Here is a 19198-nt window from a genome sequence, read left to right on the forward strand (position 1 = left end):
GTTGGTACGGCTGTTAATAGTTGCTGCACTGAGTTGCTCAAACATTTGCTCACTCACGTGATTCTTGAATATCGGGACTTCAGTCTTGTTCAGGATGCACTAGCAGTGTCTTCGTGGATAGGCAGGAGCCAGTCACTATTCACATTCTAGTATTCACGTACCAAGGCCTTTTTCTAGTGGAGTTCTTCTTTTTGTTCTTTTCCTGTTGCCCTTCCCCGTATAGGCGCAGGGTCGGCATGGTTATTAACGGATTTGGAATGGTTAGTTTAAAGGATGCCCGGATGCCACGCCTGTCGCCCCGAAATTCTTATCAACATACCGTGATAATGACCACGATTGCCGTTTCGCTTTAATGAGCATCAGTTTCATGCCCTGGTGACACAAGTCAGCACTGCTGATCACTGACACAGCATTATCTCTTCAAGTACTTAACTCGTTCAAGGTGCTGTTTGTTGGAGCCTAGTTTTACTGCTGCTCGTGCCAAGAGCTGCCATAACGCTAAGAGGATTGAGAAGATTAACCAAAAATTTGTGCTGATCGACGGGGCAATACTTTTTCCTGAATTCAACGTCATATTGTTTTTCTATAATTTTTCGATGTGGTCCATCCCCTATAGGTTTTCCCAGTCACTTTATTAGAGAAAGCTGCGATAGGGCATCGACTCCAGTAATTTTTTTAATAAAAGTAAAGAGGCAGCGGAAGATCATAACGAGAATATGCATATAGCATTATTTCCGCCAAATGGAGGGTAAAAGGTTTTCCCTGCGTTAATGCAGCAGAGTGCTATCGTTGTTTTTTATTATATTTTTAAATGTCATTTGCTTATGTCTGTTCCCTGAAACTTGAGAGAAGCTCACTAACATGAAGTGTTATTGCTTCGAAATCAAGTCTGGAAATTTCTCTTTCCGTCTCTGGCCCATAAAGAAGCAGCTCTTTCTTGTGGCTGTAGCTACAAACGTCGTTGAGAGAGACGTTATTCTCATGTTGAAACGACACGCGCTGTGCAAACACATTTCTCTGCTTCCAGGAAAGGTCAACTGGAATAATTTTGCTACAGGTAGGAGCATTTTCAACAAGAGGGACGAAAGACGACTTAATGGCTACGTTTTGTGGTATATTGTGTATCAGTGTCTCGTTTTTCAGACAGAGCGACACCCGTACTCCCAGCTACTTTAAATGGTATTATGGAAAGTCTATTCAAACCGTCCTTAAAACAATATGCGCTTTCTGCACTAAAACATCTGTGTGTTGTTACAGTAGCAAAAAAAAAAAAAACTACAATACGAATGACACTCTTCGGCACAGCGTTGGAATCGGGTGATCTGTCTGAGCAGCGTGCGTGCGTACTTGCGAGCGCGCATGTGTGTGTGTGTGTGTGTGTGTGTGTGTGTGTGTGTGTGTGTGTGTGTGTCTACACGAGGTTGTGTGTGAACATACATAGCTGTTTGCTAACCATTTATCAGCGGGATCTCATATACATGACAGCATAACGCTCGACAAAATGTGTCATCGCAAACCCCTCTGTCGTAATTTCCTGTCATCAAATGTCCAGCGTGTGTGTCTCTTACATCTGCCACGAATTTGAACAACTGTTCGCACAACATCAGAAATAACCGAAAATGTTTAATTAGTTAGTTTAAGCTGACATTTATAGAGCCGGATCAGCAAATCGGGTGCACGTTTTGGTCCATAACAGTTTGTTACGCGAGGTTTATCGTATCGGCGGGGCCTATTCGTTATCGTGTCGTTCGGTGATCGGATTCCAACAGTGTGAGCCGAGCTTGCTAACCGGTAGTTTCTGTGTTCTTTTCGGCGGACTGTGTATTTCAGTTCGCAACTTTACTAAAGCGCTTGCTTTGTCACATAACTTCCGACGCTGCTGCTGGTGACGTAAATGCGAAGTGCTGAATTCAACAAACCAAGCTAATTTACCTCCCGAATTTATCACGATTTGCACACCACAAATGACATTTAGTACAAGAGGAAGCTTACAACAGCAGCAATAACTGGAAACTGACAAATTTCGCTCTTTAGCTTATCTACAGTCCATTTTACTCTGTACTAACTTAGCGCGAAATTATATCGTCCACCACAAATCAGTACTCTTTCTTTGGGGCTCGCCACGTATATCCATGCTTCGATACTCTTGAGCAAACAGCATTCGAGAGAAATTATGTCCGAAAGCGGATCCGATCATTTGTAGTAAAGTGTCCCGAGATTACCTTAGCAATTGTAGGCTAGCTTTTCTTAGTGTAGTCCATGACGAAATAAATTCGTAATTCAGCTTGCGTCGTGAAATTAAATCATAACAACACAACCTTCTTAGTCGTTCTTATGAGAGATGCCTGTACAAAATGGGTATAAAATCATTTCAGGTATTGCTGTTTAAATGAGCAGTCATATTTTTATCCCTTCACTTGTTCGACATACATTTTTAATTTATCTGTATCTAAATCCACGTGTTCTTTGCAAACCACTATAACTTACGTGCTAGAGAGGCTACTTTTGATCAACTGAGCAGTTCTACTACATATGAGGTAGTTTACGGGTGGGCTTGTCACTTCCAAAGGAGCTCCAGTCGCCCTACAAAGTCATTTCCGGCAAATTCAATGTAGCAGGATATATACACAGTACTCTGCACACTCGGCTATCTCTACATAATATCGCAATTTTTGTTATAAAGTTTAAGCTCGATAATGCATGTAATGAATGTTTTGACCACAAAATACCGTCTATGGCAACTAGCATTAGAAGATGGCCAGTGGAGGCTGAAGTCCACCTCTGTAGCTGCCATACGGGGGATCCAGGTTCGGTTCCCAGTACTGCCCGGGATTTTGCTTGGTTGGAGGGCTGGTCTGGAATACACTCAGCCTCGTGAGGCCAACTCAGGAGCTGTTCGACCGATTTTTAGCGATTCCAAGATTAAGCAACCCGACAATGACTGGTAGAGCGTTGTGCTGACTACATGCCCCTCGATACTGCATCCGACGATGCCATTGGCAAAGGATGACACGGCGGTTGGTCGGGTCCGATTGCGACCAGGCTGCCGAATTTTGGTACTATTTATCACAAATATAGGCCGAAACGAGATTTGATTGTTTCAGAGAATGTGATTTGTCTGAAACAAAAGGAAGTTCGCAAAACGCCAATCACTAATTTCCTTCGATGCAGTGGTTTCTTCTCCAAAAATTTACACCATTTCATGTTCAAGTCGCGAACAGAGCGCGGGAAGAAAGATTGTTGATAGGCCTCCATGGGAGATCAAATCTGTCTGATTTCGCCTTCACGGTCTCGTCACAAAAACAGACATTGAATACACTAGTAGAGTCTTCTAGGAACGTTCGTCACTGGAAATTTTGACAATAAGTCGCATCGTGATGCACAACTCCTCTCTAGCGTCGTCTGCCAATGGGATTGCCGGAGCATCTCCGTGATGCTTTCGCGCTTGTTAAATGGACTAGTGACGAACCACATTGCTCTTCTTTGGACTTTTTCTTTTACCCCTAACAACCATGTTTCGTTCGTGTTCCTAAGTGGGGAGCGATATTCAGGTGTTGTTCGACCGAAGGTTTTATATGCTACCTCCTTCTTCTAAGGACTACACTTCGTAAGGATTCTTTCAGGGTCGTTACAACAATTTTGGAGCTCTGGGGCAAATCCCTAAAGTGAGACTGACCAGGTGGGGCAATTGTTTCCACGCTGGATTCGCATTCGGGAAGACGACGGTTCGAATCCGCGTCCGTCCATCCAGTGGATGACTAGAAAAAGTAATTTTGAGTGATGAATCACGATATACGCAGTGGAAATCCGATGGAAAGATTTTGATTTGGTGACTGCACGGAGAATGTTGTGTAGTGGCAAGAGTGGAGTATAGAGGAGGTGATGTTATGGAATGGGATGCAGCCAGTGGTAGCTGAATACATCCCACGATGTTTCAATTGGGCACCTGCGAGTCACTTTCAGGTGAGCTGTCGAAATCTTCGAAGACTCACCTTGTGTCCAGTTCAAAAATGTTCAAATGTCTGTGAAATCTTATGGGACTTAACGGCTAAGGTCATCAGTCCCTAAGCTTACACACTACGTAACCTAAATTATCCTGAGGACAAACACACACACACCAATGCCCGAGGGAGGACTCGAACCTCCGCCGGGATCAGCCGCTAAGACCGCTCGGCTAATCCCACGCGGCGGTGTCCAGTTGAAATATCGTGTGATGACGACTGGCTACAAGCTCGAAATTTGTTTGAACATTCAGTTCACCAGGAAAATTTAGAAATTCACACGGTGGGCGGTATTTTTCGTGGTTAGAGTGCGGTCCTCTTATATCACCAAAAAAAAAAGACTAAATACGGAACTATATGAACACTGTTTACAGCATTGTGTGCTGCGTGCAGAAAAAAAAAAACATTTCGTAGACGATGACTGCTTGTATCAATGACGATGACAATGCACCCTGTTATAAAGCAGCATCTACGAGGCAATAGTTAGTAGACAATAACATTCCTGAAATGGACTGGCTTGCCCAGAGTACCGACCTAAACCCGATGGAAGATCTTTGCGATGAGTTATAACGTTGACTACGCTCCATACCCATGAGTCTGACATCAGCACCTTCTCTAGTTGCGGCTCTTGAGGAAGAATGGACTGCCATTCTTTCACAAACTTTCAGAAACCTCACTGAAAGTGTCCCCAGCACAGCTCTGGTAGTTATAAAGGCGAAGGGTTGGCGTACCCGATATTTGTAGAGTGTTGTACCATAAGGAAGTAAGGGAGAGGATGTTGTTACGGGTGGCCGGTATCCTCTTTCTACAAAGCAAATCCACTCGTGGATTAATACGGTTCTTTATATACATTTATTTTGTGGTACAAGTTCATCAGCAATAGTCCTCTTGTAGACACTATCGATAATCTTGCTATTGTCACTAATCGGGTCAATATAAACTGTCTTAGCTTGAGTGAGACATTGAGTCAACAAGACCCTCCAGTCAGCGGCGTTGGCTTAAATATTTGCTGTTGAGAGGGCGTTGGCCGCCTGTTGCTTGTCGGTGTGTCTCTGGTCTCTCTCGTGACAGGCAAGCTTGATCCAGCGCCTACTATCCATCTTCTCGCCACATCTTTGCCCACCTGCCTCGAGATGACTGGGTATTTGTGTTGTCCTCATCATTCATGAAAGTGGCGAGACTGGATTGAGTAGAGTTTGGGAACTTGTACAGGCGCTGATAACCGCGGAGTTGAGCATCCCACAAACCAAACATCATCATAATCATACATCTTTGCCGACCGGTGTGCTGACGACAGCTTACGCCATCTTAATGTTAATGTTTGCTAATAGGTGTCCAGATACTTACAATTTGATAGTCTGCGTCCCCAGATTCTTCCAACGAATCTGAGTCTTGCGTCTCCCTCTCCTACGATTATTGTTATGTACTCTTTTCACTTTAAGTCGCTCCCTACGTATATTCCCTGATATTTCCTTATAATAACCCAGCGACGACAGTTTCCTGTACACTATCGTGAGTTTTCCTGGGGAGGGGTGAACCACTGTACGTTGCACTCATCGGGAACACCTCTGGAGCGCCTGGCCGCTGCAGCCGCTGGCTTCGATCCGCCTCCGGAGCCGGAGCGGCGGCGACGGCGCTGATCCTGTTTTGTCACGGCCATTAGCATATCGCCGCCGCGCCGGGCGCTCAGCGCTGCTGACGCGCCCCCGTTCCCTCTTAATGGTAATTAATGCTAATTCGCCTCATTTACTGACTTCGCACACTTTGCCGCGCCTTTGTCCTCCTTATTAACGAAACCCCCTCCTTGATGCGTTCTCTGAATAGAATCGTACCGACGTATCTATGAAACATCGACGCTCCGCGGGGTGGCGATGGAACGGGATTATTCTCTAAGTGTTACGTACATAACCTCGTTCATGTAACTGTACCGACACCTTCGTGTGCAGTTCTCGTGCAGAAGTAACCCTGCCGTCACAAATGTGTGCCTATTAACGACGATCACTTTTGCACTTCTTCAGTAAAGTTATTACCCACGCAAGAGTCAGTTTTTACCTTTCTTCGCGACCGGTCTGCGACTAGTCTGCTTAAGATCATTATTACATAGCCTGCATATCCAAACTGACGCAGAAATTTTGAAAGTAGGGGAATTCCGGTATGGAAAGAGCCACTCATTACCGCCAACGGTCGGGAGAAAGTACAAACTTGCTATGAGTACGAACAATAAGTCTCTTATATTGTTCATAATTGCAGGCATTCTTCCTCAGTTACTCGTTACTTAATGTTTATCATGTAGATTCTGTCTTTTGCAACTTAATGTTTAGTACTGTTTTACCACACAAGTTTCACACAACCGCATTAGGCGTCTTCAGTAGTTGTACTGTATAAAATTATTAATTGCTTTTATAGAAGCACTGAAGATGATGCTTAACACAAACAGGTAAAATACGTTCGGTAGAAAAAAATAATAAAAATACATTTGCTACAGAATGCTAATATTTGTTCTCATCTACATGATGAATATCGATAAGTTTCTTCTTAAAGAATAAACATTTCTCTTAAGATGACACTATAAATCTATGAAGAGTATCTTTGATTGTAAAATCGGAATAGAATTATAGTCGTGTCCTGCTTTTCTTTGGCGTTACGTATCTTTTAAGGAATTCGAATGTGATGGGAACTCGTTCACCACCTGGATACCAAAACGTCATCGAAAACTATCGGAGCGTATATTACTAATTTGGAGAAAAAGAAGCAGGAAGAAACGTAAATATATGAAAGAGAAGAGCCTCTTAAGTGCTGTAATTTTTTTATAGGCATCCAGCAACAGGGTCTGGTCTTTATTTTCTAATATGGTGTATTACTAACCTTCTTATGTGACAGTTGGCGCCAAAATATTGTTCATTCTGTTACAGCACGAAGAGAAATGGCGTTGGTTAGAACAATCGACATATAAAAAGATGGTTATTAGTCTGAAGGATTTGTCATTCTTCCATTGTTATTCACATAGTATTCTGCGCTATGGTTATTGAAAGTACAATGACACTTTTTTTATTGGATAAAATTAAGCCAATGTTCGTTGTTTTGATGGCTTTCGTAAAGTATTATTTTTTCGTTTGTAGATTCTCTCTCTCTCTCTCTCTCTCTCTCTCTCTCTCTCTCTCTCTCACACACACACACACACACACACACACACATACACACACATACACACACTCATACTCACACAAATGCGCGCTCTTTCTTGTCAGAACATCACTGTTGGATGGCTACAGTATGGTTCCTTTTCTCTGTTGCAGAGGATCGAGTGGCACTCGTCAGGTGCCCATCGCGAGCTCTGCTACCTCAAGGGGAAGTCGGAGGTGAGTACCAGAAAAATACCCCTTGCTATAATGTTGAGCCTTTTTAGGGCCCTCAGTCTGGTGTCACCGTCCAGGTAATGCGATGTTCCGGCAAGATGACTACCTGTTACCTTCAGGCGGCTCACGTAACTGTCTTCCTCGACCTTTTGAACGGGGACTTCGCTGCTCCCGATCTTCGCTGCAGGTTTGGTATCTCACAAGAACATGTTTATGCGCTACCTGGATTGGCCACTTGCAGGTCTTGTTGTGCTGCACCTTGCTGCTCTCTCGGATGTGGGCGTATCAGTTCTGTGACCCCGCATTCGTCATGGAAGTCACGTGCCGGTCGCCTAGACCTCTGTCGAAGACTACTCGGTCGGGTTTCACTGTCTGGAAGTCCATAGGTAGATGCAAAGTCGGTTTGAGGGCTCGATTTTGCACCATCTGTATCGAAGTCTGCGCCGACGGCGTTTCCCCAGACGACAGTTTTGTACTCCAAAACCAGGTGCAGTCGCGTCTTGCACAGAACAGCCCCAATGTCCTGTGGGAGTGTGGACTCGTATTTAGCGGCGGTTATAGCTGGCGCAGCCTTCCAGTCGCTTTTCTCCTCAGTTCTCCGACATGTTGGCTCCTTGTTAGACACCTGCGGAGAGTGACGTCCGGCTACTTGTCACTCGTTCCTCATCGAATAGTTCTACTCGTTCTCAGGTTCCTATCTGCCTCAGGTCCGTGGGGACTGGCTACCTCCGGTGAGTGTACGATTCTTCGCTATACTGAAGACGAACCTCTCTTTCGCCGTCCGTGACACAGGGTCTCCGGAGATTGACCGTAGTCTGTGCTGCGTAAGCTGGGCGCTGATGCTGATGTAAATAGTGCCACGTCGTTGGCGCAAACTGCAAGTTATACGTGTGGACGCTGTGACAAGCCGTCTGTAAACATAGTGTACAGCAAGGGACAGAATACTGAACCTCGAGGGACTCCCACACGTATTTAATTGTCTTCCACTGGGCCCCGCTTTTATACTCCCTTGCAGCTTTCGCCTGTCGTTCCACGACAATTCCCGGGCGCGTTTCCGCTGAAGAGGTGGTGGAGAGAGAATCTAGAGTTAGTGTTATAAACAAATGTCTTGCTTGTAATTTCCTGTGTTCCACCTGAAAAAAAAACTTCAAACTAGTCCGGTTTGATGTACAGCTTAAGGTCGTTTAATGACAGAGAGAACTGTTTCTGTAGAATTACATGAAGTATTTGCTCGCTAGCACCACCTCTTCATCACAGTCGTGGATACTGTCAGAAGAGATCTGCAGAAAACCGCATGCTGAGCGTTACTGTATCCTGATGGTGTGCTATTGGCTTCTGAAGATAAGACTGACCTGCAACGTCAAGTGCAAGCCTGGAACAATCGCCTTGAAGAAGTAGGTCTACGACTCAACGCAGAGAAAATGCAGTATCTCACCACAGATATAAATGTCTTTGAATACTAGCAGAAGGTGTTGACCTCTAAACAACAAGGACTCTCAAGCTCGACAACTGCCCTTGACGGAAATCTCAGAGCAGAAATGTCTAACAAGCTGAGCACCATATGGCTCAGACGGTGTTCTGTGACTGGAGTAATCTCTGACCGGAAGAATCCAGACAGGCTCAAGTCGAAAATACAGCGACCTGTAATCCGTTCAATTGGACTGCATGGTTTGCCGCCACGTGAACAATGATGCTGAGTTTGATTTCCGGGTTAACACTGCACGATCATATCATAAATGATGAAGTTTGAAAGTTGTATGGAGTGGTGCCAACAGCAGACAAGATTAGAGAAAGCCCTCTTCGATAGTACGAGCATGTTTTTAGAGCAGACTCAGAAACAGTGACAAACACTCGTTCAAATATAAGAGTGAAACGTAAACGGCCAGTAGGACGGTCTAAACAGCGATGGCTTGACACCATGCACGAAGATCTCGAGATCACGGGCCTTCAACCCGACCTGGCACAATTTCGTATAAAAAAGTGACAGAGAGCAAAAACAGCGAAACCCGCCACCATGCAGAACAAACGCTAAGGAGGAGGAGGAAGAAGAAGAAAGATGAAGACAGTAACACCGGAAGTGTAATACTTTCCTTGAGCTAAGCGACCCCGTTTTAGATTAAAACCAACAGTCGAGATCGCAATAATATTTCTTTATTTACCGGTTTCGGCTCATGTTAAAGCCATCTTCAGAATTTTTGGCCCTCGGTTTTCTCGTGATACAGCTATCGTACACAGTCATGATCGCACACTGACAATGTACGATCGTTGTATCACGAGAAAACCGAGGGCCAAAAATTCTGAAGATGGCTTTAACATGAGCCGAAACGGGGTAAATAAAGAAATATTATTGCGATCTCGGCTGTTGCTTTTAACCTAAATATAGCACCAGGTCCTTGTACTCCATAGACAATGTTGTCTAAATTTATAAATGACCCCCTCCGTGACAACCAGCTTGGATTCCGAAATCACAGATAATGCGAAACCCAACTCGCGCTTTTGTCACATGACATTCTGAAACACATTGATCAAGGCAACCAGGTAGATGCAGTATTTCTCGATTTCCAAAAATCATTTGACTCAGTTTCACGTCTACACTTATTTGCAACAGTACGATTATATGAGGTATCAACCGAAATTTGTGAGTTGACTGAGGATTTCTTGTTAGGGAGGAAGCAGCATATTATCTCGGATGGGGAGCCGTCGACGAGCTTTAGTAACTTCAGGAGGCCCCAGGTAAGTGTGTTTGCACCCTTGCTGTTAATATTGTGTACGAACAAAAAAAATGTTCAAATGTGTGTGAAATCTTATGGGACTTAACTGCTAAGCTTACACACTACTTAACCTAAATTATCCTAAGGACAAACACACACCCATGCCCGAGGGAGGAGTCGAGCCTCCGCCGGGACCATGTGTACGAACAACCTCGCAGACAACTTTAATAGTAACCTCCCACTTTTTTACAGCTGACGCAGTTACCTTTAATGAAGTACAGTCTGACAAGAGCTGCACAAATATTGAACCTGATCTTGATAAGATTTCCAAGTAGTGCAAGTATGGATAACTTGCTTTAAAAGTTCGGGTTTGTCAGATTGTTGAACGATCACATTGGCTCAGTCTTAGGTAAAACAAGTGGAAGAGTTCAGTTCTTTGACAGGATTCTAGTGCAGTCAGGTTACAGAGGAGACTGCTTACATCCTGTAATATCGCTCAAATGAGTGAGGCCCATACCAAATAGGGCGTATGAAACTTACAGCCGGCCGGGGTGGCCGAGCGGTTCAAGGCGCTACAGTCTGCCACCGCGCGACTGCTGCGGTCGCAGGTTCGAATCCTGCCTCGGGCATGGATGTGTGTGATGTCCTTAGGTTAGTTAGGTTTAAGTAGTTCTACGTTCTAGGGGACTGATGACCTAAATCCCGTGGTGCTCAGAGCCATTTGAACCATTTTTTGAAACATATACAAATAAGAATGGTTACAGATTTGTTTGACCCATGGGAGAGCGCCACGGAGGTGCCAAAAGAACTGAACTTGCAGATTCTTGAAAATAGACACAAACAATCTGAGACAGCCTAGCTAGAAAATTTATGTAACCAACTTTGAGAGATGACAATAGGAATACCTTCCTACGTATAGCTCCCAAAGGGGTCACGAAGACTAGGATAGATTAATTATAGCACCCACATAGATTTCAAAGCAATCATTCTTCCCCAACTGCACATGCGAATGGAACAGGAAAAACCACTTAATTGGTGCAGTAGGAGATACCCCTGCCACTTACTTCACAGCAGTCTACACAGTAAAGGTGTAGATACAGTTCATACCAGACTAATTTCAGGTCCCTCTGTCGACTGAACACAGAAAATTACAATTGAGACTTTAAGTCATAATGAGAACCAAAACGCCTTTACCCATTGACACTGGGAATCCAAGACCTTGTGAGTAGCTTTTGTTTGGAATGTCCCCCGCCAATTCAGCGTACAGATTAAACTGAAAATATGTCTTGCAAGTCTTAGGACACCCAGGGTAGTACCAGTGAGGGACGAACTTGCATATCCGAAGTATCCGTAATCGTAGCATGGATTGCATACGTTTCCTGTAGTATCTCCTACACATAGTACCTAAGGCACAGATAGTATTTCTACGTTCGCTTAGGAAAGAGGAAAAGTTAAGCTCTGTAGCGGAACATTTGCTGCTCTTAAATAATAAAGAAAAACCATGAGTTCCTTCTCTCGTTTACATATCCCTAGTGCTTGACACCAACACACTGGCGCCGGGTTTACCAAATGCTCCATTAATTATCGATGCAGCAACTTCCCGCATTTGTTAGAATACTTACGTAGAAAAATTCCTATCTGTAGGTATTCGTCAGTGAAAGGCCTGTGTTTGGTCCCAGGAGGTCCTTATTTTTGTTTCCGGAGTTTCGGTCTCTCACCCCTTTCATAGCTGTAGCGCAAAAGTTTTGATTGCAAAATATGTACCAAAAATTTTATCTCTCTTTCTCCCTCGTTTTCTCTCTCTATCACTTTTCCACTGATGTCGGTTCTGTCCTATTAATTTTTACGGCAGAAAATAAGTTAAGAGCAAAAAAAAAAAAAAAACGAACGAGAGAGAGGAAGGTCAGTTACGGCTGGAATCCATCGGATCCGAAACCATCACGTCACGGTTTTAATCTCTGTTCACCTGCGGATACTCACGCCTCTGTTAACGGCAAAGCGGAGTCAATATTGATTAAACAGAGGGCAGCCTCTAGATTCCACGGTGGCGTGAGTCTCCACATTCACGACGTGGATCATATCGTCGCCACTTATTGGCGCCGCGGTTTAACGCGCCCATTTACCCGTTTTTCTCCCACCCGCAGCTGCCTTTATGAGCTCAAAGATGACCGCCGCTGTTTGAAAAGCAACCCAAATCTCTCTAATTAAGCTGGGAGCGAATAGTAGCCAATAACCGTAAGTAACTACATTCTTGAGACAAGTGTGTCTCAATTTAATTTTCTCTTCGTCCTTGATCCACAGCGATAGCACAGGGTGTTTCAAAAAGAATGTACGCGTTACACAGTGTTGTGAAAATTATCGATAACTGCGCCACGGCTCGTTTATTGGGGGAACGAATACGTTGTCACTCACTGTCGCCATATGTCGCTATTCTTCTGTTTGCTTGGTTATAGTCGTATGTTCCAAAATGGCTACGCCGCACCATAAATCATTTTGTGTTCTCGAATTTCCGAAGTGTAATTTTATGATTACAGTGCAAAGACGTTTCAGGTTGATCCTCCCCATGGATGGAACACTGGAAGATGGTATCGGGAGTTTGTAAAGACAGAATGTTTACATAAAGGAAAGAGGCATTTTTTGACAAGTCTCAAAGTGCTATTGACAACGATAACACTCCTGCACAACGCATCGCGTTCAGCGACGAAGCGACTTTCCATCTTGGTTGGGAAGTAAACAAAGACGATGTTCGAATTACGGGTCTACAGAACCCACATGAACACGCTGAACATTACCAGATTCACGCAAAGTCAATGTGTTTTGTACGATATTGCACTTGTCTGTTTACGGCCCATTCTTCTTTTATGGAAACACGGTTCACGATCGTCTGCAGCTCGTGGTCGTGCGGTAGCGTTCTCGCTTCCCGCGCCCGGGTTCCCGGGTTCGATTCCCGGCGGGGCCAAGGATTTTCTCTGCCTCGTGATGACTGGGCGTTGTGTGATGTCCTTAGGTTAGTTAGGTTTAAGTAGTTCTAAGTTCTAGGGGACTGATGACCATAGATGTTAAGTCCCATAGTGCTCAGAGCCATTTGAACCATTTTTGAACGGTTGACGATCCGCAGTATATTGCTGTGTTACAAAACTGGTTGTTTCGAGGCTGGACAAGAACAACTTCATTTTTCAGCAGGACGGGTCACCCTTTCGCTGGAGTCGACAAGTGGGTGAATATCTGAATGAAACCAATGAAACCCTACCGAGCAGCTGGATTGGTCGTAAAACAGCTCAGATGGCCACCACCGTCACTGGGATTTGACGCCCTGTGACTTCTTTCTGTGAGGTTTCGTTAAGGACAACGTTTATTCACCAACACTACTACAGAACCTAGAAGAGTATAGAAGCTTACTGCCATTACATCAGTGACGATGGACATACTTACCTGAGTATGGGAGGTACTGATGTGATATTGTCCGTGTTGCTTGTGGAGGACATATTGAACATCTGTAATCTTAACTTGAGAGATTCGTAAATATCTGTTCCAAGTTTCATAGTAGTATTCCTTACAGTTTAGTGAATAAATGCGTTAAAAATATGTATATTCCTTTTGACGCACCCTGTAATTTCTGAACTATGGGATTGAATATATCTCTTGCCACTGGCTAAACACAATTTTTTTCCCAAATACTTTCACACAGTATGTGCCCTCTCCAGATATTCATCGTTTTGTCAGCTCCAACAACGCCAATTGTACAAGATATCCAGGAAGTGCGTCATTATTCTGGCAAGAGGGAGAAACTTGTTTTATGAGGCAAAATAGCTCGAATTGAGTGTTGTTATCGTCTTAAGTTCGAAGACAGGTTTGCTGAAGCTCTCTGCAGTAGTTTATGCTATACAAGTCTCTTCATTTCTGCATAAATGCCGCAACCTCCATCCATCTGAACAATCCCGTGGTCCCCTCTACAACTTTTACACTCCCATACTTCTCTCCATTACCAAACTGACGATCCTTCCATGCATCTGGTTGTGTTCTATCAACTGATTCCATCTATTAGCCAAGTTCTGCTATATTTTCTCCCTCCCTAGTTCGATTCAGTAGCTCTTCATTAATTGTCCGTTTTGCCCATCTGATTTTCAATATTTCTCTGTACCGCCACGTTCCAAGTGTTCCTGTTCCGGTTCTCGAGGTAAACGCTTTTAAATGTTTTGTTACCTTTGTGACAGGTTTCTATCTTGTGTGATGTTACAAATTTACAGCCATTCACAGTACATTTTAAATAATTCACAATACATTCATGAATCCAGAATATACTTGAACAATCCACAACATCAGCATCAGTGTACTTTTGTACTGTCCAGGAGCACGGGCATACCTTGCCTGGGTGCGTGCCCACACTCCTTTATGAAGGCATCTGAGTCTAAACTAAAACGAAAAACACGGAAAAACCGAAAGCACATTAACAGTGTTGTAGTTCGTAAGCCTTTCAGTATAGAGCAGATGAATTCATTATCAGCCTTGTCTGGCTCGTTTCGTAACCTCGGAGATGACGTTGCCTCAACTAAGACTAACATCGTTTGGGGCCTCCTATTGCTCTTACTGCAGAAGATGATTTTGGGAGAACAATTCCTATTCCTATAGTAGCCGGAATTTGTTCTCATACTTCCAGAAGCAAGCAGAATAACTGTTGCTCATTGATCGGTCTAGTGCATCTGACACACCCAAATCAGTGTCGTCACAGCGCACTCGGGTAATTTCCATTCGCCAGGATTCTCTCAGGTCCACAAACGTTTCCGCAGTCATCACGCAGAAAACTTTTCTTGTCGATCTCCGCAGAACAATTGTCAGCGTTGTGTTCGCCTCTCTGAGTTGGCGCACCCCATCGGTTGGCTCGTGATCGGTGACTTTTGGCCGGCTACGTGACAGCAAAAATTGAACCCTGCCGCATCTCAACGGACCGATCTGTCGCTGACATTTGCAACGGACCCCCGCCTGCCGTAGATAGCAAAAAAATCTGGTAAATGGTTCTTACAGTAAACTTTAAAATTCTGTTGTCTTCTGCATATTAATTTATTGGTCTAACTCAGCAATGATTTGCTTTCGTCCCCCCCCCCCCAACTCTCTCTCTCTCTCTCTCTCTCTCTCTCTCTCTCTCTCTCTCACACACACACACACACACACACACACACACACACACACACTGCCCTTTTCGCTTATGAATAACAACCTGGGCACATACAGCACCTGTGCAATATTCCTAATAGGATATTTGAGCCTGTATCTCCTGACAATCATTACCTGTTCAAACACCCTCCGACAGTTAATACTGAATGAAGTAGACAGGCACGGATCAGAGTTTCGGTGTCTGGAGCGAGACTCATGTTAGTCTCCCCCCTCCGCAAAAACAAAAGAAATTTAGCGTCACTTCCATTTTAAATGTGCCGCAGATATACAAGATTACGATAATAACCGTAAAATTCAGGTTGGTTGTATATGATTCATTTCTTCTCAGACTTCTGTATTTTCCAAAGTACCCCATGTAAAAATATGATTGATGCACCCATAGAACCGTAAACTCACTGAGTTTGCAGTGTGGTCACCATTTGGCGTTACGACTGGAGTGTATTGACAAAATGGTGACAATGCAAGGAAACGTTTCTTGTGTGTTGGAAAATGCTAGATGTTTATCTGATACAATAGTGCAGCGTGCATTTAGAAGGAATCGTGTAAAAGAAAAAAGAAGAAGATAGCATAGATGTTAGAGCTTCCACTTTGAAGTCTTGGCATTATTCATAAAGAAATCCACGAAAATACACAATACTTCCTACATTCCAAACATGGTTTGTGTTGTGCTAAGCTAATGTCTATCATTCTAAATGAATATTATTATTATTATTATTATTGGTGTCTTTATTATTAGTATTGGAAAGGTTCTGTAACATCTTTGGTATGTCTTGCTTCTGGCAGGACCTGGTCAGGCTAAATAAGCAATAAATAAATAAATTACACGAGCGACGTACAGGTTGAATATGACGAGAAACATCGTGTGACGCGATTTGAGCCGCTCTTCAGCTCCAGAGAGCGGCAAGCGGCTAGGAAAGAAATTGCCATACATTTTCTATACACGGATTTAGTTCAAGCTCTCTCAGTTCTCTCCGTTGACACTAAATGACGCAGACCCATTGTGCCTCCCCGTAGGGACAGACATCGCTCAGTTGAGTTCAGTAGAAGGTTCAAAAGCTTTTTGCCATGTATCGTTACTTTTAATCAAATAGTCCAACTTCAGTACTACCTCAAGACTGATTTAAAAGTCGTGGTCATTCCTCGCAATTACTGAACCTAGTATCTGCGGCAAACCGACGAAAGTTAACTCTGGTGCGATGCCATCCCGCCACGGAGTAGAACCCACCCGGCCGGAGCATGATGAATTTCCTGTCCGGGGGTAGACTGATTAATTATCGAGGCCGATTTGCGCTGGCAGTCTAGGACCCGAGGCGTTCGCTTTGTTTCAGGCGGTTATTATTCTTTTTCTGTTTTAGCTGAATTCGCAACAGCCGCAGCACCCCCTTCCCACCTCCCTGTTTTGCGCCCAGGGTCCAGTTCCGGCTGTCGCGGCCGCGAGGAGACGGCTTTGACAAATGAGAAGCGCGCGGTGCTACGCGACTCCCATTGGCTGGCGGCGGCCGCCTCGTATCTATTGGTTCGGCTTACTGCCGCTAGAGCGGGCGTCAGGCGCGCGGGTATGCAATCAGGCGGTGGCCGCAAACCCCTAGCGCACAGCCTTCTCGCCCATCCCCCACGCCACCCATTCCGCGTGGCTAAGATTAAATTACCGACCCACCGCGGGTCTGTGTCGGCGTGCGGCTGTCGCAGCGACACGCAGCCGCGCCCGGCGAGCTAAGCTATGCAACGTGATACAGACGGGGAGAGGTAGACCTCGCCAGAGGTCAACGAATTTATACCGCCAGTGCCTGTGCGGGTCTGCTACTATCGATGTGTAACTGCTACTTGAGACGAGGACGTATAATGCGAATAGCAGGCTGACGCTAATGACTACCATCTTCCTGTTGACCATCACACAACTATTTGCTTTATTAGTGAATTTAGAAGAATGGAAGGTTAGAATTCATTGCATCTTCGATAACGAATTCGTTAGATGGTGCTGATACGGCGAACAGGAGAACACAAGGAACGGGACTCCGCACCGTAGGCGTCTGAAAACAAAGTCAGTCGCAGTAGATCAGGGATGAAAGAAATGCTTGCCCGAAAGTGGCTCTTCTGGTTGAGATAATGAAACCTCTCTTTTCTCGTTTGGGTCCACACACACACACACACACACACACACACACACACACAGAGAGAGAGAGAGAGAGAGAGAGAGAGAGAGAGAGAGACAGAGAGAGAAAGAGAGAGACAGGGGGTGGGGGAAGGCGAAACAGAAAAGAGAAGTGGGATAAATAGAAAGAAGAAAGCATAGCAAATAAGAGTGGTTATCTAAATTATTTTCGAATAATACCGAGACCATTTCTACAACGAGAATACAGTACAGCTTCCTTAAAGATCAAATCAGAAGATTAGCAAAGCATTTCTACGTGTTGCCAGTCTGCATTTTGTATCCTGTCTACTTTCGCCATCGGCAGTTATTGTGCTGCCAAACAGTATAACGTATCTGCCACTTAGTGTCTTATTTCCTAGTCTCATTCCCGCGGTGCAGCCTCATTTAATTCGGCTACGTTCCATAACTCATATTTTACTTTTGTTCGAATTCATCTCACAACCTCTTTTCAAGACATGGTGCGTACCTTTCAACTGATCTTCCAAGACCTTTACCATCTCTGACCAGCTTCTAGGTTAAAAATACTTATGGCCAATCATTCGTTTTAAATATCGTATTAGCAGTCTCTGCTACAGTGAACGTCAGCCTTCATCTATGTCTCCCACATTGGCACTCAACCATTTACGTGATTTCCGGCATAACTGTTCAACATCACGCTAATTTTCTTTCCTCGTTTCTTATCCAAGTAATGTGTTCCGTCAGTAAACACCTCGATCTCGACGCGACATTACAGTATAAACAAATTCCTCGCAAATCTACTACATCTACAGTCCACAAGCTATCGTTCGGCGTGTGGTGGAGAGTACTTCTGGTACCGCTACCTCCTCACCCCTCCTCAGTTCCATTACCGAATGGCGTGTGGGCATAATGTTTGTCGGTAAACTTCCACATTAGCTCTAATTTAGTGATTTCTCCTGTTGTGGTCATATCGCGAGACGAGTGTAGAAAGAAGCAATCTGTTGCCCGACTCCCCATGCAACCGACTCTCTTGAAATTTCGGTAGTAAATCACTTCGCGATGCGTAACGCCTCTCTTTTGGCGTTTCCCACTTTTTTCCGCATCTTAACGCTGACATCCGATGACAAAACGCGCCGCGCTCTTCGTCGGGTCTTCTTATTCTTCCATGAAACCAATCTGGTAAGAGTCCCAGACTCATGAGCAGTACTCAACAGACGGCCGAACAACCGTTTTATAATCCACGTCTTTCGTGATAAATTACATTTCATTTACTATGAATCGTAACAGCGCGTCTGCTCTTCCTACTAATTGTTTTATGTGGTCTTTCCACTTTAGGTCGCTCTGGATTGTATCCTTGCGGCAGTTACTGCTTCCAGTGGTTTGTAACTAACAGTGTAATCGAACTGTAATGGATTTCTTCACCTAGTTACGGGACGTGTGTTACATTTGCTTACATTCAGGTTCAACTGCCGATCCCTGCACGTGCTGATTTCACACGTTCTGTCTGCATAGGACAGCAACGATGTACTGTGGTTGGACAAAAGTATGGAAACACTACAAACACAGCAAATCACTACGCCTAGTACGCGGAAGAAAACTCGTTAGCATACAAAACAGCTTCCAGCCGTCTCGGAAAGAATAAATAGAGGTCGTGCTTCCTGTCTGGTTTTCACGACTGTATGGTTTTCAAGGGAATCTTGCCGCAATAGTAACACCGCTTCCCGTCAGATCACCGAAGTTAAGCGCTGTCGGGCTGGGCTAGCACTTGGATGGGTGACCATCCGCTCTGCCGAGCGCTGTTGGCAAGCGGAGTGCACTCAGCTCTTGTGAGGCAAAGTGAGGAGCTAC

General features: G+C 44.5%; 1 protein-coding gene across 1 annotated transcript in view; it reads left to right on the plus strand.

Annotated features, from left to right (window-relative positions):
• Positions 1-19198, plus strand: part of LOC126088411 (semaphorin-1A) — a 355740-nt gene that overhangs the window by 290138 nt on the left and 46404 nt on the right. The window contains exon 5 of the mRNA XM_049906551.1: positions 7298-7360. Coding sequence (XP_049762508.1) covers positions 7298-7360 — 63 coding nt within the window. The remainder of the gene's footprint in view (positions 1-7297; positions 7361-19198) is intronic.

This window comes from Schistocerca cancellata, chromosome 6 (genome assembly GCF_023864275.1).
Source record: "Schistocerca cancellata isolate TAMUIC-IGC-003103 chromosome 6, iqSchCanc2.1, whole genome shotgun sequence".
Taxonomy (NCBI): domain Eukaryota; kingdom Metazoa; phylum Arthropoda; class Insecta; order Orthoptera; family Acrididae; genus Schistocerca; species Schistocerca cancellata.